The sequence below is a fragment of the Budorcas taxicolor genome, chromosome 10 (genome assembly GCF_023091745.1).
Source record: "Budorcas taxicolor isolate Tak-1 chromosome 10, Takin1.1, whole genome shotgun sequence".
Taxonomy (NCBI): Eukaryota; Metazoa; Chordata; class Mammalia; order Artiodactyla; family Bovidae; genus Budorcas; species Budorcas taxicolor.
Window position 1 is genome coordinate 45,616,746 of NC_068919.1, and position 24,024 is coordinate 45,640,769.

The 24,024-nt window shown below is 46.0% G+C and overlaps 1 protein-coding gene across 2 annotated transcripts in view; it reads right to left on the bottom strand.

Annotated features, from left to right (window-relative positions):
- Nucleotides 1-612: 612 nt before the first annotated feature.
- TLN2 (talin 2) overlaps nt 613-24,024 on the bottom strand; it is a 499,959-nt gene continuing 476,547 nt past the window's right edge. For both annotated transcript variants that reach the window (XM_052646966.1, XM_052646965.1), the window contains 5 exons: nt 12,570-12,695; nt 10,186-10,248; nt 9,912-10,094; nt 6,746-6,871; nt 613-4,655 (listed from right to left, as the gene is read on the bottom strand). In XM_052646966.1, coding sequence (XP_052502926.1) covers nt 4,527-4,655; nt 6,746-6,871; nt 9,912-10,094; nt 10,186-10,248; nt 12,570-12,695 — 627 coding nt within the window. In that variant the 3' untranslated portion in view covers nt 613-4,526. The remainder of the gene's footprint in view (nt 4,656-6,745; nt 6,872-9,911; nt 10,095-10,185; nt 10,249-12,569; nt 12,696-24,024) is intronic.

Consider the following 24,024-nt stretch of genomic DNA (forward strand, 5'->3'; position numbering starts at 1 on the left):
TCAGACATAGTGGTGACACTCTCTCCGTCGCTATGGTGATTCTTTGACATTGCCCTCTCAGAGACTAGAAATGCCGCGCAGCTTCGCCAAGTTTGGCTCCCCCAACAAGGACTCTGGCCAAACAACCTGCGTGCCCACTCTCTACAGGAAGGAGGGGTCAGTCTCTGGAGGCTGCCTTTCTGCCTCGGCTGCTGAAGGTAACATGATCCTTCCGGGGTCAGGCTCCGAGTCAGGTTCACAGAACATCTGCACAGTACACCTAGCTGTGCAACCTTCGCATCAGGGGATGTGTGTGGTCCCGTGGCCTGAACGCCTTGTCTGGGACCCTGCTTCTTTAAGAGGAAGATAATAGCATCTTCTACTTAGGGTCTATTTCTTGTTTGAATTTCCTCCAGAGTCAACAATGCTGTGTGGGATTCAGTGGTTCCCTGTGGCTTTGCCTCGGTCTCTCTCTCTCTCACACACACACTCAGTCTCTCTCTCCCCTCCTCTAACACAGGTTGGTGATTACAGAGCTAGTGCTCAAAGGGGAGTCTCTCTCACATGATAAAGACACAGTCTCCTCTTCCTCTCTTCCATGTTCCTCCCATTCCCATGAGACTTTCACACGCGTTCAGTCCTTTACAAGTTTATTTCTGGTGAATTTAAAAAAAAAAGAATTATGCGACCAGATCAATAAAGACATTACGACCCAGGGCAGAACTCGGCTATCCCACTTCCTTGCAGATTTTTCAGCTTGGAAACAAGGTAGCCAAGGGAGACCCAGCTGCATGCTTTGTGGAATCAGGAGCTGCTCACACGACTCAGGGACGCCTATGGGGGTGGGAGCGGGGGCTCTAAGGAAGGCAAAGCCAAACCTCTTTATAGAGAACTCTCTCTCTTTGTAGTGTTTGTTTCTTCAGTGCACAGACGTTCTGTCACATGCCTGTTCCTAATGCCCATGAACGTAACACTGAGCAGACTCGCAGAAGGATGGAGCAGTCATCTCAGGGACATTTAAACACGGCGCCTGGGGACTCTGTGGGGGAAGATGCCTTCTCCGCCAGAGGCCATCCTGAGGCCAGCACTTGGAGGAGGCTGTGCTGAGGTGGGACTCGAGTTGCTGACAAGCTCTCAGGACCTCTGGGTTTCTGAATTCTACTGCCTCTGAGCCTGAAGTGAATATCCCCCAGTTTCTTGGGCTCCCCTCAAGGCTCTGAGAGACGGCCATCACCTTGGTCAGCAGAGGGCTGCTTCCTCCAGGGGTCTGAGTGCTGAAACATCTGGATAGCCTGTGCTGGGAGCAGAGAGCCGTATCCCTGGGGGCCCAGCCAGTGTCCAGAACCTCAGCGCTGGGGGAGATATGGGGGTTCACACCCATGGAGGAAGAAGGCTTGCTCACCACATCACCCTGCTGCCTGGCTCCTGCGTGAGCTTGTGGCTTTGGGAACACGTGTGTGGTAGGGTTCACTCTCCTGGGTGAATTTTGGTTGTAACATTTTGAGAAATATGGAATACACTTTGGTTGTCTGTAAACTCACTAACACCACACCTAGAACGCAAGCAGGGAGAACCGATGAGAAGCCCTAAGGGGCTTTCTGGGATAAAGCGCACAGGGCTCATCACTGAACCATGTAAGTGCTCTGCCGGCGGCCTGGGGGGCTCACAACACCTGACTGAAAGGTGCCTACAACCCAAGGTTCCTGCTGGCACTGATCACCTGGCCTGCACCTGGCCCGATGCCAGCAACTTAAACACGAGCTGTTTGTTCAGCTGAATTGGCTTGAGCGGTCTTACTCAAAGACTTTTTCTGAAAGGCAGAACCAAGCAAAGCCCAAACTCCCCAATCACCTGGCAGTTCTGAACTCCAGTTCAGGTTCCTTTTTCTGACCTTCAGATCAGTTCAAGGTTTCTGTCAGTTCCTCTCATGGGGCACACACCTATACACCTACTCCCTCTTCATACAGAAAGGCATCTTTATGCGCCAGGCTTGAAACCATTTTTCATCTGAAAACACTCTCGTTAGGTGCTCTGAAATGAAAATTCACACCTGCTCCCCCCAAATTCATATTTCCCTTTGAAGGAAAACCAGAACCCTCCCTCCCTTGCTGCCATCCAGGCACACCTACAGGAGCACCTATTACATCACGCCCGAAGCACAGCCTTTCCCCATTTCATGAAATGAGGAGAGACCATGCCAGTCACGAGGTGACTCACGTATGTGGTGCAGGGTGGATGGGGGAGGGGCAGATGAAAAACCAGCAACACACCAGGTGGGGAACCAGCTTCCCCAATGCTCACAGCTGCAGAACATGCCGGATGGAGGATATTCACCCAGGTCCTACAAAATCAACTTTGTTCCATACCTGTTTTTTGGAGTTGTAAAAAGGGTAGGCCTTCCACCTGGCTTTCTGATATCAAAGGGTTTTCTGATATCAAACTCAGGACGGGTTTTAAATGACTCTGAGGCAGGGACACAGAACTCACTGGCTGGCTCCTGGGATGCCAGGCTGTGACCCAGAACAGCTGGAAGGGAAGGAGCAATCACATAGCCTGGAAGACAATGGGGTGATGGTGGGGCGTGGTGGGGCTCCCCAGAGGCCTGCCATGTGACGCCATTAGCACATCTAGATTCTGAGCCTCTGGATCTGATTCCTACGAGTCTCAGAAAGCATGCTATGCCCACCCGCAAAGGGATTCTTGGAGACAGCCCCTAGTCCACAGGCTAAGAAATGACAGGGTGCAGCCCAGAACAGCAGTGAAGACTTGTGCTGGCCATACTTTAGTAGGGTGAGCCATGAGTTTGTTAGCTTCTCCCATTAGATGGCAGGGCCCGGCCAGCTCCCTCTTCTTTAGGGTTAATTCCTTCATCCCTACCTCTCTACAGACTCTCTCCACTTGCTTGTCATTTATACTGTATTTCTTGTAGCTTCCTACTTGCCTGGGAAAAAATTCTACGTGGAGCACTTACAAGTCTCTTATAAACAGGAGGAGCCATCCAAAGTTTAATTGCATTTTACAACCATGGCATGGGCCAGGGTCTGTTAAAGCAGGACCAGTGGGCAAGGTCTGCAGGTGATACTTTTTGAGAACCAACGCATCAGCTTTTCCCCGGGTGGAATATTCAAACTATCCTGCGAATGAAATATGAGATGTGAGACCACATGACTGGAGAAATGGAGGATGACTGCTATCAACAGTTACCAGCTTTTAAAAAACCACGTACCTCCATCACCACTGTCTTCCCCCAGTGAAATTTTTTTCAAAGACACCTGCTACCTGGCATTAGTAACTATCCCACAAGCCATTCATCCTTCACATACTGTCTTGGGACGAGGCTCAAAAAAAGTCTTAAAATGCCCTTCCAAGGAGAGGGCTCTGAAAAGAGAAAGGAGGTGGGGGTGGGAAATGTAAGATTCCTGAACTGTGGTATCCAGAAGACAAACTCTGAAACTATCGTATGTCATCACTTTTAAGATGGGCTAATTAGCAAAACTGTGTTGTTAAAAATTCGTAATGGTGTTAGAATGCATCTAGGTTTTAGGACTATTAGGACATAGAGAAAACATCCATCTTGGGTTAGAGAGTGGGTGGCAGAGTTTTAAACAGGATTCTGAATGCTGACCATTTTGAGAGCAGAAAATCTGATACGGGGCCTAGAAGACAGGGTCCCCAAGGAATGGCTTTACTGGAGCTGAACCCTCAGTTTGAATGCCTAAGGTGGGGGCTGTTGTATTGACTGCCACCTGGAGGACCTGGGTTTATGTGGATGAATTTGTATGAACTCAAACAGCCTCTGTAGAGTAAGGAGCCCACACATTTTATTACAGCCCCTGCTCACCGAGCCCTGACAGTCCCCCATGCCTCTGCCCTTTGGATTATGGAGGGAAAAAAAACCATTCAATTTTCTGGGCCACAGGATACAAGTTGAATCTAGATTGTACAAGGAGCTTACACACTGAGGCAAAAAAGCGTGCAAACAGGAGCAGGTAATGTTCACCCTCTGGGTGAACCAGTGCTAAGAGACAGGAAGGAAGGCCTGAGCTGCCCTCCTGGAGTCCACACTGGTTTATGTTTCTGGCTTTTATGAACTGTGTCCAACTCCAATGTCCACCTTCGCCTGAGAGGGAGAAGAAGATCTTTGAGTATCTATGGCATTAGTGATTTCCCCCGAGCTGTTTCCGTTTTTCCTATGAAGATTTCACAGCAGGCCCAGCAGCAGGCCTAGAGAAGGACCGACAGAAGCACGAGTGTCCGAGGGCGACGTAATACTGCCTTCGTTTTGGTAACGGTCCGTGAGCCCGCGCCCCTCTCTCCTGAGATGCGTGGGGTTGGGGGAGGCGGCGGAGGAGCTGTGGGTGGGGCTCACTGTACCGTGAGACATCACGATCATGCAGCCGGTGCCTGACGGCACAGCGGAGGGAGCCGGAGCGCCCAGGGCCCGGGCTCGCCCCGGGCGGAGGCGAGCAGTCCCCGGCCTCCCAGGACCACTGTCCGTCCAGTTCGTGCGCGGCCGTCCCCTGGGGCGCGCACCCCTGGCTCTGGCCTTATCCTTCGTCCTCCCTCAGCTCGGTGGGTAGGAATTTATACTGTTGTTGGCGGATCTGGGCCAGTTTTTTCCTTGCTTCTTCCAGTTCTCGTTCCTTCTTCAGCATTTCCTCCTGGGCGGCGATGATCTACAGGGAGAGCAACAAGCTGGAGGGGCGTCAAAGATTCTAGCAAACTGCCCTCCCCTCCATGCTAGCCTCAAGAGCTCGCACAGCCTCTGCTACCAGGGCACACAGCACTGCCCCAAGAGTGTGTATTTTTAGCTCTGGAGACCCACCTCTGGGCCACGGTTCAGGTTTTAAGACTAGTGATCCAAGACAATAAGCTGATTTCTGGCCACGGATTTAATAACTGACATGGCCTGCATCCCTATGATGCACCCGGCTCTGGTGTAAGCACTTTACATGGAGTGTTCCATCACCTCCGTGGTGACATTGTAAAGTGCGGCCTATTGAATGTCTCATTGTTCCAAAGAGAAATGTGAGGCTCAAGAGATGTGGGTCCACTTTCCCGAAGGGCCTCAGCTAGTGGAGTAGGGCCGTCTCAGGTATTCTTGAAGCTAAAGCTGGAGCCCTTAACTACTAGATGGCTTTCATATATTTATTTCAGGCCTCTAAGGTCTGATCTGAAGAATATTAGTTCATAGGTTTCAAGGGGAAAGGGTAAGCCTGTGCTCTAGAAAGCCACATAGATTTCTGAAAAGCAAAGGTCTTTTCAGAGCCTTGCTAGACTAACGAGCATTGTGGTATCTAAGGAAGGAGAACAGAGTTCAGCCATTCCCAGAACTGCTGGATCACAGAACCTTCTTCATGGAATTTCTCATGGAACTACTGTATCGAGAAAGACTCCAGTAAAAATGTATCCTGCTGCTGCTGCTGCTGCTAAGTCACTTCAGTCATGTCTGACTCTGTGTAACCCCATAGATGGCAGCCCACCAGGCTCCTCTGTCCCTGGGATTCTCCAGGCAAGAACACTGGAGTGGGTTGCCATTTCCGTCTCCAATGCATGCGTGCATGCTAAGTCGCTTCAGTCGTGCCCAACTCTGTGTGACCCTATGGACAGCAGCCCAACCAGGCTCCTCCATCCATAGGATTCTCTAGGCAAGAATACTAGAGTGGGTTGCCATTTCCTTCTCCAAAAAATGTATCCTGCTGCTGCTACTGCTAAGTCACGTCAGTCGTGTCCGACTCTGTGTGACCCCATAGACAGCAGCCCACCAGGCTCCTCCGTCCCTGGGATTCTCCAGGCAAGAACACTGGAGTGGGTTGCCATTTCCTTCTCCAATGCATGAAAGTGAAAGGGAAGTCGCTCAGTCATGTCCGACTCCTAGTGACCCCATGGATTGCAGCCTACCAGGCTCCTCTGTCCATGGGATTTTCCAGGCAAGAGTACTGGAGTGGGGTACCATTGCCTTCTCTGAAAAATGTATCCTATATATTTCCAAATACAGGAAATGGTTCAGGAAGAGTTAAGGAAGGTGTGGGAATGAGTAAGTTCAGCCACGGAGCCTCAGTGTTCCTGGTGGAAAACCCATCTTGCATGAAGGATTTATATGAACACACCCAAACTGCAAGCCCAGTTTCCTGACCTTTCCTCCTCATTCCCATGCACAAGAATGCAGGCCTGCGTAAGTCAGATTCCCATCCACTCTTGTAAAACTTCTGGGAGAGGGTCATTGTTCATTCTTTCTCTAGGGCCAAAGATCTGGAGTAGCAGCTCCAAATGCAACATTTGAAGATAATATTGCTGTCCTCAAACTCTCTTCTTTCCCTTTTCTTTAAGAGAATCCCTGATTTTTAGGTAGACACACTACTACTCAGAGAAGAATACTGTGTTTCCTTGCATCCTTTGCAGCTAGGTTGGCCATGCGACCGAGCGCTGGCCAATGGCATGTGAATTAACTGATGCAGACAACTTCAGAGTCATGCCTGCCCTAACTTTTCATCTTCCTGCTGGCTGGAAACCTAAAGCAGTTATCAAGCCATCTCAGACCAAGTGGCCAAGGGAACATCTCAGGGATGGTGGAGTGATAAGGCAGATGGAACCTGGATCTCAGACACAAAGAAGCTGCCATACCATCCCTAGACTGCTTACACCCAAGACTGTCTTACCAGGGAGAAATAAACTCCCGTCTTGTTTAAGCCACTGTTATTTTGTGTCTCCGTTATAACTCAGTGCTCATCTTGGGAGTAAACACTGTCTGGGTTTAATCACAAACCTGAGCAATGCCCCCTACAAACTTTGTTTTCACTACAACATCGTCATCATCAGCTTTGCCAAATGCTGCCTTCTGGGCTGCACGAACAAGGTTGTCTGAGGCTCTTTTCACAGCATTTCCTGCTGCCTGGAGAGGGGACAAGACACACATGATATCATTAAAAACAGTCATTTGGATTCAGCAAGAACAGACATGGAGGCACAGTTCATGAGACTAGGAATCTATTTATCATCCAATTATATACAACGCAGAGTTTCTCTCTAGGTAGTATTCATTTGTCTGTCTGTCCACTCATCCGCCCATCCATCCAACTATTTATCCATGCATCCATTGATTGCATTGGATATGCATTGCATACCAGCATTGGCACCTACCTAACCTTAGCTCATTCATCAGATTGAGACACACTTCCTGGCTCCCATGGAACATGCAATTCTAATGGGAATTACAGTTACGTGAACACATGATTATAGCACTGTGATACGTAGGTTAACAGAAGCTTGCTCAGGAGCTGTCTCCTGGGTGAGAAATCCGCCTCCTCCTGCCCCATCCAGCTGAGGCATACTCGAGGAACTGGCTCAGAGGTCACTTTTTCTGTCTGCCTTGGCCTTACCCACACCCTCCCAAGCACCCCTGGAATGCTCTGTGCTGGCTCATCTGCAGCCCTTACCACACCTGTGGTTGCCTCTCTCCCCCATGGACAGTAAGTAACTTGAAGGCAGGGGCTGTGACTTGAATCTTTGCATCCCCAGCACTGGGAGCAGTGGTTACCGGGGCTTGTGCTCACCTAAGGCTTTCTGAGGGAATGAAGGGAGCACAACCTACCCCCCGACCCCCAAGGGAGGAATGGAGCCCTGCAGTAACTAGGGCCTTTATAGAAGTGGTTTTAGAGTCATAGCTGGCCTTGGGCTGCAGGCTTAAGGGGCAGGTGGTAGAGACAGTTACAGAAGGGATGGTCCTCATGCAGCCTAGATCTGCAGCAAGGGTGGACCAGGGGACTTGACCTCTGCCACCTGAGGTCTGGAATTTTGTTTTCATTGTGGTTAAGGTTTTGTTAAATCTCCCATAGTCCTTGCCCAGCCCTCTTAGAGTCAAGAACTTGAACTTGAGGGTAAGCCGTCAGAGTGTTGAAATTTTCTCAAAGTTAACTGGGGACTTCCCTGGTGGTCCAATGGTTAAGACTCCATGCTCCCAAAACGTGGGGCCCAGGTTTGATCTCTGGTCAGGCAACTAGATTCCCACATGCTGCAACTAAGACCCAGTATGACCAAATAAATACATAAATATGAAAATAAAAAGTTAACGGGCTCATCCGGTTGGTGGTCTGAAGTGGCCAAGGGGTTTAAAAAAAGAAAAGTGGCCAAAGGGGACCACGAGGGCTTGCACAAGAAGGGGAGTGTAGCGCAGTCCATTAGCACTAGACAAGCAGTCATCATATGCCTATTCTCAGAATAGCTTTATGAGGCCAGAAATTATTAGTGCACTTTTCCATGTAGAAAGTGAAGTTGAGTAATCTAAGATTCTGCAGCTGATAAACTATAGAGCTGGGATTTGAACAGAGGTCTGTGTAGCTCCAGAGAACCACTGGGTCATGGTAAGGGACATTGCAGCATACAGTTAAGTCAGAAATGAGGACAGAAGAGTGATGCTCGGCTGCACCTCTGTAAATCCTTAGGACTTACAAAATCACTTTCACATTTCTTGATTCTTGTAAGAGCCAGTGCCAGCATCTCTATTCTCATTTTACAAAAGAGGCAACTGAGGCCTGAAACGTTTGAAATGATTTGTATAAGATCATGCACGTAATGCACTGTAGAGGCATTAAGGTCTTGAACCTAGGTATCTGTAGAGGTCTTGAACACAAGTATCTCTTAACTCAGGACATTTTCCAAAGAAGTGTCCCCCAAATCCATAAGTCACACATTCACAAACATGCAGCTCCCGACTTCCCCCCTGGGTTTATGCCAGGAGAAAAATGAAGGAAGGTGAAGGAGAGAGATGGACACAGGAGGACCAAACGACTGCAATGCACTTTACAACTTAGAAAATAACAACAAAAGTCTGGAGTTTCACTGGAATTATTCAAATATTTTGCCAGTTATGATCTTACATAAACATCTTCAGCAACATAAACCATGTGCATTACAACATTTATAATAGTGAACATCTAGAAAACTGGACACAAATATGTCTAATTTTGTAAAAAGAAATTCTGAGATAATTAGTTGATAGAATGTCATGCAAACATTAAAAATGAGACTCATGAAGAATGAACCAGTTAGCATTGCAGAGGGCCATTATGAAGACTTTTCTTCAAGGAAAAAAAAAGTGTAATAAAATGTGAAGTGAAAAATGCAGACTGTCTCTGCTTAGGATGACAACTAGACAAAAGCATTTTGTATAAGATAAAAATAGGACAAGAAAAAACATAACATTGGACACATGGAGATGCTGAGGCTATCTTTTTCATTCCCACATTTCCTTTACTGTGTTTAAAATACTTTTATAATGAAAACAATCAGGAAAACTTAGATCCACTGGGCAGGATTCATGTGTCACCCTTGTAAGTGTGTTCTTTGAGCTCTGGGAAACCTTAGCAGCATCTCATATAAATTCTTCAGTCCTTTGGCTCTTTTCTTTAGCAAACACTAAATGAGAGCCTCCACTGAAACGTACCATCTTAGGGGTGAGAGATGCAAAGAGAAAGATCTGGGACCTGCACCCAAGAAGCTCAGTCTCATCAAAGGCAGACATACAGATAAATCTGGTGGTACAGGGTAACAGGAACCATAAGGTTGGTCTGATCAGAGGCTCTGGCAGGGCAGAAAAAGGACTGACTCCCCAAGGCCTAGGAGTCAAGGAGGGCTTCCTAGAAGAGGTGGCTTTGGAGATGAGTCATGAAGGATGAGCAGGAGTTCACCAAGATTGGTCTGGTGGGAGGAGGGCCCCAAGACATGAGACCAGAAGGTACACGTGGAGAACGTCAGTTTGGCGGGGCGGCAGGTATAGGATGCATGCCTCGCGTGGCAGGAAATGAGAAACGTGGGACGGAGCTGGCTGATGGAAGGTCCAGCAGGTCATGCCAAGAAAGTTAGACTGCTTACCCTCTGGTGACACTTACCCGCTCCAACAGGAGTATTTTCCCACCAGCATCAGTGACCATTACCTGTAGCCGCCTCATGGCCTCCGAATCCTGATCAGCCTTCACCTTGCAGGCCACAAGCAGCTGAGCCGTGGATGCAGCTACCTGCTTGGCAGATGAGATGAGCTTCTCCTCGCTGGCGTGTCCCTGTACTGAGGCGTTGGCTGCCTCGCAGAGACTGCTGGTCGCGGCTGCCACCATCCGGGCCTGGCAACAGTCAACAGAGAAGTGACCCCCAGCCCAAACCTCCCTCAGGGGATCCAAAAAGCCAGTGGGGAAGAAGGAGAGAGTGACTCACGGCAGAAATCAGGCCCTGCGACCACTGTCCATCGTCCGCAGCATTGGCAGGAATGGAACCCACCTAGAGAGGAGCATAGAAGGGGTAAGGAGAGTGGGAAGGTGCAGGGTGACTGCACCCCTTACGCCCTACTCATGACCTGGAACTGGACAGAAAAGCGGCTCATCAGACACTCGGCATCTCCCGGGGACCCCTGCCAATGGCACCTTTTCCCACGCGGGACCCTAGCAGCTCCAAGACTGCAGGTCCTGGCCAGTTTCCACCTGGGCCACAAGAAGGTGACTGGAAACGCCCTCAACGGCCTCCATTTAGCCGTCAGGTACCACATTTCTGGGAAAATGGCTTAGGAACGATGGATGGGGCTATCTTGACATGTCTGTTTCCTCTGCTGACCCTTCTCCACTTCTAACACGGGAGCCATGGAGGCCTCTTCATTCAAGAGGTGAGGGAAGCTGAAATCTCTCCTGATTCCTGACTCTGGAAGTCACAGTGTGACTTTCTAGCAGATGATGTTAAAAAAGGAGTACATCTCTGTACAATTGAGCACAGATCCTTGTCTTAAGGAAATACAGACCATTTTGTCAGGGGTGGGGAGAGAAGTAAGAAGCTGGAAGTAGGATGATCTCTGTTTCTATTTAGAAATTATGGCAACAAATAAAATGTTTTCTGACCAGATGTAGAAGGAGCTATGGGAGCAAATACCTTTACTGGTGGGAGGTGTGTGGAGAGGTAACAGATGAGTAGCTAAATTTGAATATGAAACTTGGGCTCTCTTAGCAATTACAGGCATCACATCAGGGCTTGCTGAAGGTCAGATGAGGCCCCAGGGCTCTGCATATAGTTCCCCCAATCCAGCTGAACCACTGTTGTTGTTGTTCAGTTGCCAAGTCATGTCCAACTCTGAGAACCTCTGTTACCAACTTTTTAAATGCTTGAACATATAAGTTCCTTGGAGGACAAAGCCTTGGCCATACTCGAGTTCAGTTCTCTAGAATCTAGCCCTCTGTCCAGTATGCAGATGAGGCTTCATCAAGATGCAGATGAACTGAGCTTCCTAGGTAGGATGTTCTTCTCAATGATCCATACTTGGTCTTTACGCATCAACCAGTTAACAAGTCCTAGGTGAGTAAGGACGGCACTCTGCTCCCTCAATAGGGGATAAGTGAGAAGGGTAAAGGGACAGATTTATGCTGGCTGGGGAGATGTACATACATCAAATTGGAACACAATGGTTTGGAAAGAGGAGCCAATGTACGTAGGTTGGATTAAGACATGGCTAAGCTTCCCTGGTGGCTCAGTGGTAAAGAATATGTCTGCCAATGCAGGAGAAACGGTTCAGTCCCTGGGTCAGGAAGATCTCCTGGAGGAGGAAATGGCAACCCACTCCAGTATTCTTGCTGAAATAGTTCCATAGACAGAGGAACCTGGTGGGCTACAGTCCAAGGAGTTGTGAAAGAGTAGTACACGATTTAGCAACTAAACAACAAAAACAAACAAGCTTCTGAGAGACTTCATGGAGGAAAATGGAAGGCCACTAGCTGAGCCTAGCCATCTCTATTGCAAGTTTTTAGGTCAAGACACAATCACATCTGTCATCTGTACACTAACAGTAAAGGCCTTTTAATATCAAACAGAAGTGACTGACAGGTATGGTGACCAAATTTCCCCAACCTGTCAGGATTTCTGTGGCGCCTCTATGATTGAAAGTCTTTTCTGCAAGATGTAATCTGGATGGAGTGGTTCCATGCCGTATGGGCATAACAGGACACATGGAATATTTTCAACTGAAAGGCCTTCCCACATGCAGGATTAGTCTAATGTACTATTAATCCTCTGGATCACTGAAAAAGAACTAGGCTTTCACGCTAATGCAGATGGAATGGGTGACTGGAGATAAAGCAGGTCGAAGAAATCTCAGCTTTAAAAACAGACCAGTTTTTGACCAAAGGACTCAGGAAAATGCTAACTGCAGAGCTGGATGGCATTCAGCTCAACAGTCCTAAGAAAATGAATGGAGTCACTGGAACTGAACAAGGATTCACAAAGCCCCTGACTACGGTGCTTATATAGCCATCCACCGGGAACATGTGATTAAATAGACTAACGGACAGCAGGGAGATAGATGAATGTTCAGGCCCTGGTGGCTGCCTGGAGTGGGAGCTCTCCTTAACAAGAAGCAGGCGAGAGCCCTAGAAGCCAAATCCTCCATTCTGTCTGTCAAGCTGAAGCAGAGTGTGCAGTGCAATGGGCAGAGCGGGGTGGTTCGGGGAGGCACGGGGCGACAGGGCTTCCTTGCTCAGGACACACGCGGCACGGCCTTTCCCTCGGTCCGCAGAGGCTCCAGCAGCCCGACTTTCCTCACGTGGCCAGCGAGGTTTACAAACCTTTCCTTGGGCCACCAGCTCCCTCTGGGCTGCCGAGGCCGATTTGACCAGGGCACTCGTGGCAGCAGCAATGGACTTAGCAGCTTCCAATATCTGTTCTTCAAAATCCAGGGTCTCGTCCGCTTGCTATAACCAAAAGAAAACAGCATCATACACAATTCATATGCCAAAGGACACTTTCTGCCAAATGACTTACTTCTCGGTCACCTGGCTCTTCAACTGTACATGGCTTCTTATGGACAAACCATACCCAGGGTAGAAAGGCATAAGCTGGCTGGAGGCCTCTCCATCTGCTGCCTCCCCCCACCCCCTCTCTAAAAGATAAAAATTACCAGCGTTGAGATTCTGTACACATTTAAAATCAGGCCATTTTAAGACAGATGATTTTTCCAGACCAGAGTCTTTAAAAAGACATAAATTCACTGGGAAATAAAATATATACAAATATATAAAAATATATACAAATGGTTTCATCAACATCAACAACTCAAATCAAAATAATCAATAATCAAAATTCAAAGACTAAGTGGTAGCACACTCTCGCTGTGTAAGGCTTGAAAAATGGGTTGAAAAAAGGAAGATGGCTGTTAGCTGTCAAAAAACCTTATTTCTGTTGGGTGAAAACAAAGGTAAAATAGTATTTGCATTCCTGTGGTTGAACAGAGAGTCACATGCCAACCAGAGATCACAAGTGGTAGAAAAGAAACCAGGCAATGTGCCATCAAGGTAGGGCTGGCCCCTTGGAAGCCTGAGCATGGCTCCACCTGGGGAAGAACACAGGCTCCACTGCACTGGGGCGCTCAGGTCATCAGGGCTCTGCTTGAAATGCCATCACCAGGTCTCCTGCTGCCAAAACGCCTGGGTTGTTGAAGAGAAGCTTTTGGGAAGTTGGGCAAGTGTAAAGACCCTAGTCCCAGGCTCAGTGGGACAGAGCATCACCATAAAGGGTGGCCAGACTAGATAACCTGCAAGGACCCCTCCAGCAGTGTTGCTCTGTGGCCATGAGCCAGTGTGGATATGGATAAGTGCCTCTTTGGTCACAGTACCTTAAAGACGTGGCTGGTACCTTTCAGGCATTAAGAGATGATGGTCAAGTATAGCAATAGTTTTCTTTGTGTGTGTTGGTAAAATAAACGTAACACAAAATTTACTCTTCAAATCAACTTTAAGTATACCATTCAGTGGCACTAAGTACATTACCAATGTACAACAGCAATACGTTTTTAAGAATGCCTACTATGCGCAGGTATTTTGTAAGGCACTTCCGTGCACATTGACTTAATTCACACCAAAAAAGCAAAAAGTCTTACACTGAAGTTATCTTTATCCTTATGTTTACATTGGAATGCTCAGGCTGAGGGAGGAGGCGTAAAGAGGAGGCCAGTGGAGGCATAAAGAATCTAGACATGATCTAAATCTAAGCTTCTCTGCCTTCATCATGATAGGTTTTTCCCAGACAAGGCCACCTCTTAGGGCACCAGTGCAGGGGAGACTTCAGGTCAGAGACTCCAAGTTGGCTCACTGATGGTCCCATGTGAACCACCAAACAGCATGGATAAACAGACAGAATGCTTTTCCAGTTCCCTATTCTTTATGGTATCTCTCATGATTCAAGATGTGGCCATTCTCATTTCTGTTTTAATAACTCATTATCAGAAAAATATTTCCATGCAAGTCCTGTGGCTCTGAAGATGGACGGTAGCACTTGAGAAGTTCTGAGACAGAAGCAGTATATTCTCTATTTCTGACAAAGTCTTGCTCCAGGAGCATTCAGGATAGAAATGGGTTCAGTTCCAAAAGATCAAGTTTGGATTCCTGGGGTGGGAAAACCTGTGGTAATCGTGGAATATAAAATTTGTTTATTGAAACATAAAACAACCCATCGTAACACACTCTGGCATAAAAGGTACTGTTGTATTGAGTTGGCCAACAAGTTCATTTGGGTTTTCTGTAACATCTTCATGGAAAAACTCAACTGAACTTTTTGGCCAACTCAATACACAAGCCATGAAGAAATGGTACTGGGCTCTAATCGGTGTATTCAGTGACCTTGAATTAAGAACTTTTCTGGAAATTCGTTCTGCAAAAGTTAAGAAAAGTTAAGCTTATAAAAGATATAAGCACTGGGGAAACCACAGAGTTTCTGAGTCCGAATGGAGCTCCTACTCATTTTGCAGATGAGGAGATGGAGGCTCGTTGGTGGCTCCTAACATCTCCCAGGCTGTTTTCACAGGTGGCCTCAGCTATGCTATAGTTTCTAAGATCGAGTCCACTTCACAGGAGGTTTCTGATTTCCCAAATTTTAACATGCACAAAAATGGAATTTTCTTAAAACTAAGTGCCAACTCTAAGCATGGATAGATCTAAAAGAATATCTCATTAGAATCAATGTAAAAGACCTTTCCCATATCTTTTGCTACCCTTGAAGTATTCTGTTTTGTTTTCATAAGACACATGGATTAACATATGCCATATGCACACTACTATATACAAGACAGATAACCATCAAGGACCTCCTACTGTATAGCACAAGGAACTCTACTCAATATTCTATGATAACCTATGTGAGAAAAGAACCTGAAAAAGAATGAATATACGTGGTGTGTGTGTATAAAACCAAGTCACTTTGCTGTATACCAAAACCAATATAACACTGTAAATCAACTACACTTCAAAACAATCTAAAAAAACCCCACATACTTGAAATATATACTCAACTTGGAAATATTTCTTACACCACATATTTTTCTTGCCATGGCAAGTGTTGTAATGCCCTTTGATGAATATCTTTTCTTTTCTATAAGATCTCTAGATTTTAAAATAGACATGGCAGGAAGCCTTATCTCTGGGAGACATTTGCTCTGATTAAAAAGTATGAGAGTTTCCAAACAAAAGGCTTAATAAAGCTGACTGTGATGGAGAGTAAACATTTAAATGCTACAGTTGGGCACAGTTCCATGATATCTGCTTTCTACCTGCTGGATCAGTATCTTTCTGTGGGCCAGATTTACCATCAAGACTAAATGCCCACTGTATCTCTCCTGCTGAAATTAGGGATTGACACTTGATGTTTCCTCACACCATACAACTTCTAGCCTAAGAGAAAATGGGATTTCTCCAAGTCAAGGAGAATTCATGAAAAGCCATGATACTGCAGTCTGAGTTCCTGTTGGCTTTAGCTCCTCCCACCAACATACAGGATGGACTCTGGGAGAGGGGTGTGAGGGCAGCAAGAAAAAGAGGGACATATGCTTAACCATGTTGCAAAAAAGGAGATAAGTGGAACGGGTGTAGTCTTTGAAGGCCTTCCCTAAATAAAAGAATCACAATTCAAATGCTGGGCTGTTCATGGAATAAACCCCACTGTAGCTGGGAGATCGAGAACAGTAACTTAGAGATGCTCCTAGGGAACCCTGGGAAATAATTTGCAGACCAGGACACCTGGATATGAGGAAATGCTTTCACTCAGTGGGCCGGTAAATGGACAGCCCTTCCTTGCTCAGATCACTGAGGGTCTGGTGCAAGATGCAGGTGGTATAGGCTACCCTAGGGTAAATGCAGGCCTGGGCTCAAGACACCAGTGAGCTGAATCCTACTAGCCTGTGATCTCCTCCAGGGCATGGACTGATGTTTCATCCAACTTATGTCTCTGGAGCATAGCATGAGGCAGAGATACCCATGCAGAAAAGGTTTGTTGAGAGAACGTATCCATTTAATATGAGTTTCTGAGTACTAGAGTTCAGCCAGGGGACAATTTACATGGTAAGCAAAGGGGAGAGGCATGGAGTAAGTGCCTGCATCAGTAACTTTCCATTCCTGATCTCTGGGGATAACTGGACATACATATCAAAGCACTGGCTTCTGCCCTGTGGAACACTGTGGGTTGTTAATTGTATGCCCTGCCTGTATCCCTCAACTGGCACTCACAGTCTGACACTGATTCACGCATATACAGATGCAAAACACAGCAGCATGTTACTAAGAGGCCCCCTTAACAAAATAGTATAAAAGATGCTAAGCTAACAATCTGCCCTTAAGGAAGGTGTCAGCTGCAGCCTCTCAGATCTGAATCCACCTTCTCATCCTCTGTACAATACTCTTTCCCTGGTCTCTACTCCAAAAGACTATTGGCCAGGTCACCTGTAGTACTCAGCCATTGGTCTTTTCTGGACTGTTGAGTAGACTCTAGCTTTGAGAAAAGTCTAAGTACCCTTTTGCTGACATTTTTCCTGTGAGGTGATCTCCAGAACTCCTTTTTTAAAAAGTTAGAGGTCTGGTGAGATCCTTCTGGGGAAAGGCCACACTTTGGGCTGACTCCCTCACTACCTGCTTCCCATGCACGAGAGAGCATTTGAGACTCTTGTACTGATGGAGAAGGGGAAGGAGGGGGAAAAAGAGGGCAGAAAAGGGAGGCCTTTACTCATTTCTGTCTTTCGACCTTTCAGGAATTCTTGTTCTAGGGACAAATCTGACTCTATATTGGATCTGTTTTTGTTTTTAAACTTTAATGTCTGTATTCTATTGTGTTTGCTATGAGTTAAGAATGTTGCCTAGAACCTGAAATATATAAAGTAGCTCACTGTCAAGGCTCTGGCCTCTAAAGGTATAACACTTTTCTATTCATTTAGAGACAAAAAGTTGCAGAATAGATGATAATATGTGTCACGTTTGAGTTTATTAGGAGTGTTGTGACCAAACCTACATGGACAGCTGCAAGAACAAAGGATCCCAGAACCAAGAAGTCTGTACCAACCAAGCACACCCTTTCTCCTTTTAATATTAAGGAAGCCTAAATCCTAACTCGGGGAAGATGGTTCTTTGGGACAGTAGTCCACCACCTTCTTTGTCAGCTGGCTTTCTGAATAAAGTTGCTGTTCCTTGCCCCAGTGCCTCATCTCTTAATTTCCTGTCATGTTGTGTGGCGAGCAGTATAAGCCTGGTCACAGTGACGTTCTGAGAACATAATCTTCGTGGAAGTTCACTCATTTTCCTAACCTACCTTCCAGCCTACCTATCCAATAAGGCTGTTATATATAAATTATTAATATACACAGAGCATATAGCAAAATGCTCAATAACTCACAATTAACTTCATTTTTCTATCAATACACATACTTTTTGTGGTTTTTAACAACAGTTTTTGAGACTGTGACTTAAACTAGTTTGTTTCTCTGCCTGAACCCTATTCTTCACCCATAATTCTAGTAAAGGTTCTAGCTGCTATCTCTGAATACAACCTGCAACACAAACAAAAAAGAGAAATCAAAGATAAATGAAGTGTCAAACGTCAGCACTGCTTCTTGCTCCTCCTTTGACACCCAACCAGGAATTAGACACCTGGGCTTCAGGCCCTGCTCTGCCCTGTCTGGCCATGTGGCTGGGGAATTTGATGCCCTTCTCCAGACAGCAAACAAACATTTCATTTTCTGTTTGTGAAATCTTTTTAAAAGAATGCATGAACTAAAATTAGCACAGACTCCATTTTTTCTTCCTTCCTCTCTTTTGGCCTCCTTCCTAAAGGATCTTTACTAACCTCCACCCACCCCACCCTCCTAGACAGGTCCCTGGGCATGCACCTGGCAGAGGAAGAATGTGTCCATCTGTGGTCCTCTTTTATCCCCTTTTCTTTGTGAAGTACAGCCCTGCAACATCACGTCCCTTCCCCTGATGGCCTTGATAGTGAAGGAGCTGAAGACAACCATAGGAGATGGTCTAAGGGTCACTAGCCTCATTTCTGCCTCCCTCCCTGAAAACCTTCCCCAAGGGATCACCTTGCTGAGTGCGGATAAGCATCATAGTCATCTCTCTCACAGCTGGCCACTAAAACCAGACTGCAACTCACTGCACTGTCTTTCCAGTTAGGAATCATGCTGTGTTACTGAAGGCCTTGTAGATGCTTACAATTAAAAACAAGGTCGTAAATCACATCAGAAATTAAAAAAATATATTTGGGTATAATTTTTTAAAGTGTGAACATCTGCCTATAATTTAAATGTCCTCCAGGAAAAAAACCAGAAGGCAAACAATAAGAACTTCCATAACATGAGTGAAGCATTTTCCTGCCAGGTGGAAACCTGAGTGGAACAGGCAGTCTCAGGTTCTTCCCTTTTGGTAGTGAGTCTGGCCACTAGCAGTTTGCTTCTGATTTTGAGTTGAGAGGTGCTGGAGGGGAGACCTTACCTGTATCCAAAGACCTGAACAGTATGTGAGCCAGGTCAGCTTTTCTTCTGGAGGACCCCAGGTCGGTTGTCTTTAGGACTACCACACTAGTCTTAATGAAAGGGAAACTTCTCAGAACCATGGGAACTGCCAAGAGACCAGAGCTGGTCAGCTGGCCTGGTCTCCCCAGGTTGATCTGGTCCTAGGGGAAACTCCAGGGAAACAGTCAACAGACAAAGCAGGTGCCAGAGAGAAAGTGCTGCCAAATGGTTATGTCAGCCCCCTGGGAAGGGACCGGCCTCTGCATCCAGGTGTGGAATAATTGCATGTGTCTGCAACATCTGATGGACAAAGTCCAAGCTTGTCCCATTAGTATTTTGGGAGCAGTTTTCCCACAGTAGCCACCACTCTTTCTTTAAATACCACTGGAATAATCTTTTAAATGCTATTTCTGTTCTTTTTTTCCTGTATGTCATTCCAGATTTATGCTACAGGTATCTATCCATCCATCTATCCTTTATCAGTGGAGAAGGCAATGGCAACCCACTCCAGTACTCTTGCCTGGAAAATCCCATGGATGGAGGAGCCTGGTGGGCTGCAGTCCATGGGGTCGCTAAGAGTTGGACATGACTGAGTGACTTCACTTTCATGCACTAAAGAAGGAAATGGCAACCCACTCCAGTGTTCTTGCCTGGAGAATCCCAGGGAAGGGGGAGCCTGGTGGGCTGCCATCTATGGGGTCACACAGAGTCGGACATGACTGAAGCGACTTAGCAGCAGCAGCAGCATCCTTTATCAGAATCTACTAATTGCTATTTCTATTTGATAGAAAAATTCTTAAAGATGTGTTAAACTCTTAAAAACATATATAGGCGCTCGAGTGTCTATCTAGGAAGCATGGATGAAGAACAGATGACAGAATTTTTCCAAAGATTTAATTAGGTAGAATTGTTACACTGTAAAGTCATGTGACATGAATCCTGTGTGTGTCTGAGGAGGGTCTGAGAGACCCACTGCTCTATTTGGTGGGGAGTCATGTGGGAATACATGCTGACTAGGGGCCCCACTCACCTTTATTCTTCCGCCAAACTCATGTCTCCTGGCCTGGAAGCAGCTAGTGGTACATGAGCTCAATGCCCACTGCTTGGTCATAGAGAAAATGCTGTATCCTTCTCCTCCCTGAACATCTGGCTGCTTTTCCCCATTTGCTCAACTAATCAGTAGAGCCTGCTGGTCAACAGCAAAATGTACCCTAAAAAGATACATCAGTTCTAATGTAGGGCTTCAAACTTCAAGTCCTTTTAAACAGAGCTTTTCATTGTTCAGAACAGCTTGCTGTTGCTTTTCCAAGACTATCTGTCATTTTGGCCAAACAACTTTAACTGGGCTTAAAACTCAAAACAACGCCATCTAGCTGCGTGAAGGTAGCATTAACTATGGCAGCATCTTGGAAACTGGCTGAAGGAGCTCCTGCTCTCTTCTCAATGAGGAGGATCCCAGGGACAGGCTCCACTTCCTAACTCTGGAAGCTGGGGCCCCAGCACTGTATTGACCTTCCCTGTGTCACCACTTCTCTGCTGCTGTGACCTGTCACTAGGCAGTCCCTGCCAGCAGCATTGGGCTGGCTCTTAGACACACCAGAAGAGGCTTTCCTAACCCACCTGTACACACCTCTGGCTCACTATCTTCATAGAGCAGTGTCTGCATATTCAGGAGTGACCTTTACAAGAGCACATCCTCTTTGCTCCAAAAATCAGAGGCATTAGCACAATACTTCCCCTTTCAGAAAGCAGAGTTTTAAGTCTTTTGTTGAAAGAGATCAGAATGAACTCACATATCTTTCACAGGCTCTCCTAGGGGGAGGAGGTCAGAGCCAACCGAGTTAGGCTGTTACGTGCCAGGAAAAAATGTTTCACAATCCCGAACTTCCTGTTGCACCCAATTAGGCTATGGAATCACTTTCTGATTGTCGGCATGTTCTAAATATTATCAACCTCTACTGACAAGTTAACCTACAACAGGAAACTCAACAGACAGAGTATATTCCACACTGCATTATCTTTATTAGATATATTTCGTCCCCAAAGTTTATATAAAGCCCAGTGACTCACCATCCATACATTTGGTTTGGCTGATTTGGTTTATACATTTTGTTACTGTGGGTGGAAAGCAACGTTACAGAGAGTTGATTTGTGTTTGAATTTTTCGCTGAAAGCTTGATCGTGAAAATTACTAATTTCTAAATTGAAGATCAGGATAAAACTGAACTAAAATGAAATGTAAATCTAGATGTGTCTGGAGCTTATAATCCTGACCCTGTATCACAAACATGGGTTTTATTCCCCCACATTGAGCACAGCCTTTAAGGATTCATCACTGCACAAAACTAAGCTATACACAGTATCTAAGCTCTTATGAAACATCACTAATTATGATTTGTTTCTATAATAAAAAAAATAATCTAGCAGTACAAATACAGGTTTTAAATGCTACAAGAAGAAATGGAATATAACAAAGAGATGTAATGAGTAATCTACCTCTGATTCTAACATATTCTTTCCTGTTGCCTTATGAGCTATATTAGGAACCCCCGGAGACAGGGCAAGACACTGTAGGAATATGTTTGATATATAGTTGGATTAAATAACAACCTAATATATCAAACATATCACACAGAGGCCTGCAGAAAGGCATCCAGGTCTGACTGAGCTGAGAATGGGGCACAGGATTGCAAGCTGCAGCCACGGGAGGGGGGAGGAGGAGGGAGCCACTGTGGCACCTCCATTACCTGTCTGTGGAGCACAGGTGTGTCTGCAGCTATGGAAACGGCGCCACCAGCGGTATCCTAGGCACATGCACCTGGGCTCACTGACATTCTCATTTTGCGTTTATACCATCTTCCCAAGCAAACGGTGGATCCAAAGATGCCAATTTGTTACTTGTGTCTGGGCGATTCCCGGTAAAAAGAGATGCTTACATTTTTAAGGGCCCAAGCTGGGAACATACCAGGAATCATCTTTACAAACCCTGGACAATTTCTATTTTTAAAACAGGCAACCTGGGAATGTGGTGGGCAAAACACGGAGATGAAAACATTGCCCATCCCCCAAACTCCCTCAAAGCAGTGGAGCTGCTTCCCAGGTACAGAAGCAAAGCACATTCACCCAATCTTGGGTGCCTGGGGTTTTATGTAGAGTTATCAGGGACAGAGGTATAGAAGCAATGGCCTACTTACAGAACCCTGAGGATTTGTGATTGATTAATTGATTGACTTCCATTTTGGAAGGGGATGGGAAGAATTGGTTGGCCTCAAAAGACTGATTGATTATGATGTCAGATTGTGATTTTTTTTTTTTAAACTGGGGAGAAATTCCTTCTTGAAGTCAAGAAAGTTATTTTATTTCATGCAGGCATTAACCACAGAGCAGATGGCATTCCAAGACAGGCACAGAATCTGGCTTAGGGTGATGGGTTCTTCAGAATGGTTTTATAGATAACACAATCCATGTGGTGGGAGCCTTTGTCCCTGGCTGGAGTGAGATTTTTAATCATTTTAAAGACTCAGGAAGGGCCAAATACTCCCTCATATGAAGATGGGAGTGACACAGAGTAGGTCCCCCCAAGAAAGGGACTCAAATCAACACTTATGTCAACTGTGACCCTGGCTTTCCTTATAAACCCACACTGTAAGCAGAAAGGCTGGGTGATCCCAGGGCACTGGGGGAACGCACACCGGCCCAGTTCAGCAGTCATCACTAACTTTTTAAGTGCTATTATTTTTAAAACATTGTCTTATGAAATTTTAGGACATAGACCCTTCCACCACCCCAGTCCCACCATCATCCTTGCACATTCCCCACCTGTCTCCTTCATTCACAAGTGTTTCTTTTAACAGAGTTGTGATCATACTGAGTACCGGACTCCACATCCTGTTTTCTGGCATAACTTAATGTTATGCCAGGAGCATCTTCTTCATGCTACACAGACTGATCATCCATTATTCCGAACAGCTACATACTTGTCCTTCGAGGAGACACTCAGGGGCACCTCCAAATTCTTGCTGCTTTGAATAGGATGAAAAGAGCAACTCTCTCATGCACACAAGACTTTTATCCTCTCTGGATTTCCTCCTCAGGACAGATTCCCAGAGGTGGGATTAACGGCTCAAAGATTATGGGTAAACCAAAAAACATCCCCCATGCGACTGCACCAGAGTTCCTGATACTAGGTAGGCCAAGAGGACTGGAATGGGCTAAACTGCCACCTGGAGCCCATGCAATGCTGCTTCTAGCTCAGTTGAGGTCACCTGACTCTGGCAAGTAATTTGCCTCTGATTCCGCATCCCTAGAGCAGGGATGCTAATGCTGCTGCCCTGTGGACTTGTAAGGACCAGATAAGTTAATCTATGTAAAATGCTATGTACCTAGCATGTGCTTGGTGAGTTTTTTTTTTTTTTTTTTTAGCTAAGGCCATAAGCTCATGGATCCATGGAATAACTTTTGTTTCAGACATTTCCTAGGAGGTAGTAGATAAAAGTTCCAGAAGTGTATTTTTGGTGACAGTGATATTACTAAGTCTTACGACATGTCAGGCACTATTTCTAAATTATCTAATATGTTATGTCAATAATGCCATGGGGCAGGAACTCTAATGACCTGGTTTTTCAGATCAAGAATCGTGAGATAAATCAAGAGCTGGACAGAGGAGAAGCAGAACTGAGAGCAGACAGAGCTTGGGAAGATCCTGCCAAAGGACAACAGGACCAGGATTGAAACAGGAGCTCTTAGAGCTTGGGAAGTGGTGGTGTAAATTAATGCCAGGCTAATTCTCCAGCAGAAAGAGCAACTGACACGGCTGCAGCACTAGCAGACAGAAGCTTTCCCCAGAGGACAGGAAAGTATGTGGCAAATCAGAGAAGGAAAAGGACAATGAATTAAGTTTAAGCCTCAAAATCACAGTTAATGGCTGCCTGCTTCTTAGCTGAAAGAAGTTTTCCACTCACACTGAACTTATTTTATAAAGCAGAAATAAAGTCAAGTCCAGAAGATGGAGTTGCCCTTACCCCTAACACTTAGCTCTGAAGTTTGCAGAGAAAAACTTGGTTAAAATCTCGTATCACCTAAGACCCTCAGGTTAAGGCCAGTAAAGAGGACCTTGACAAACTCAAAAACTAGAAGCCAAAACTCTGAACTTTTCAGTTCAGATGAGAAATTCTAAAAAAGGCCTTTATCAAATTTAGAGTGACAATTAGGAGACTGGCTCTAAGAATTCCAAGGTTTTAAGAATGTTTGCAAAC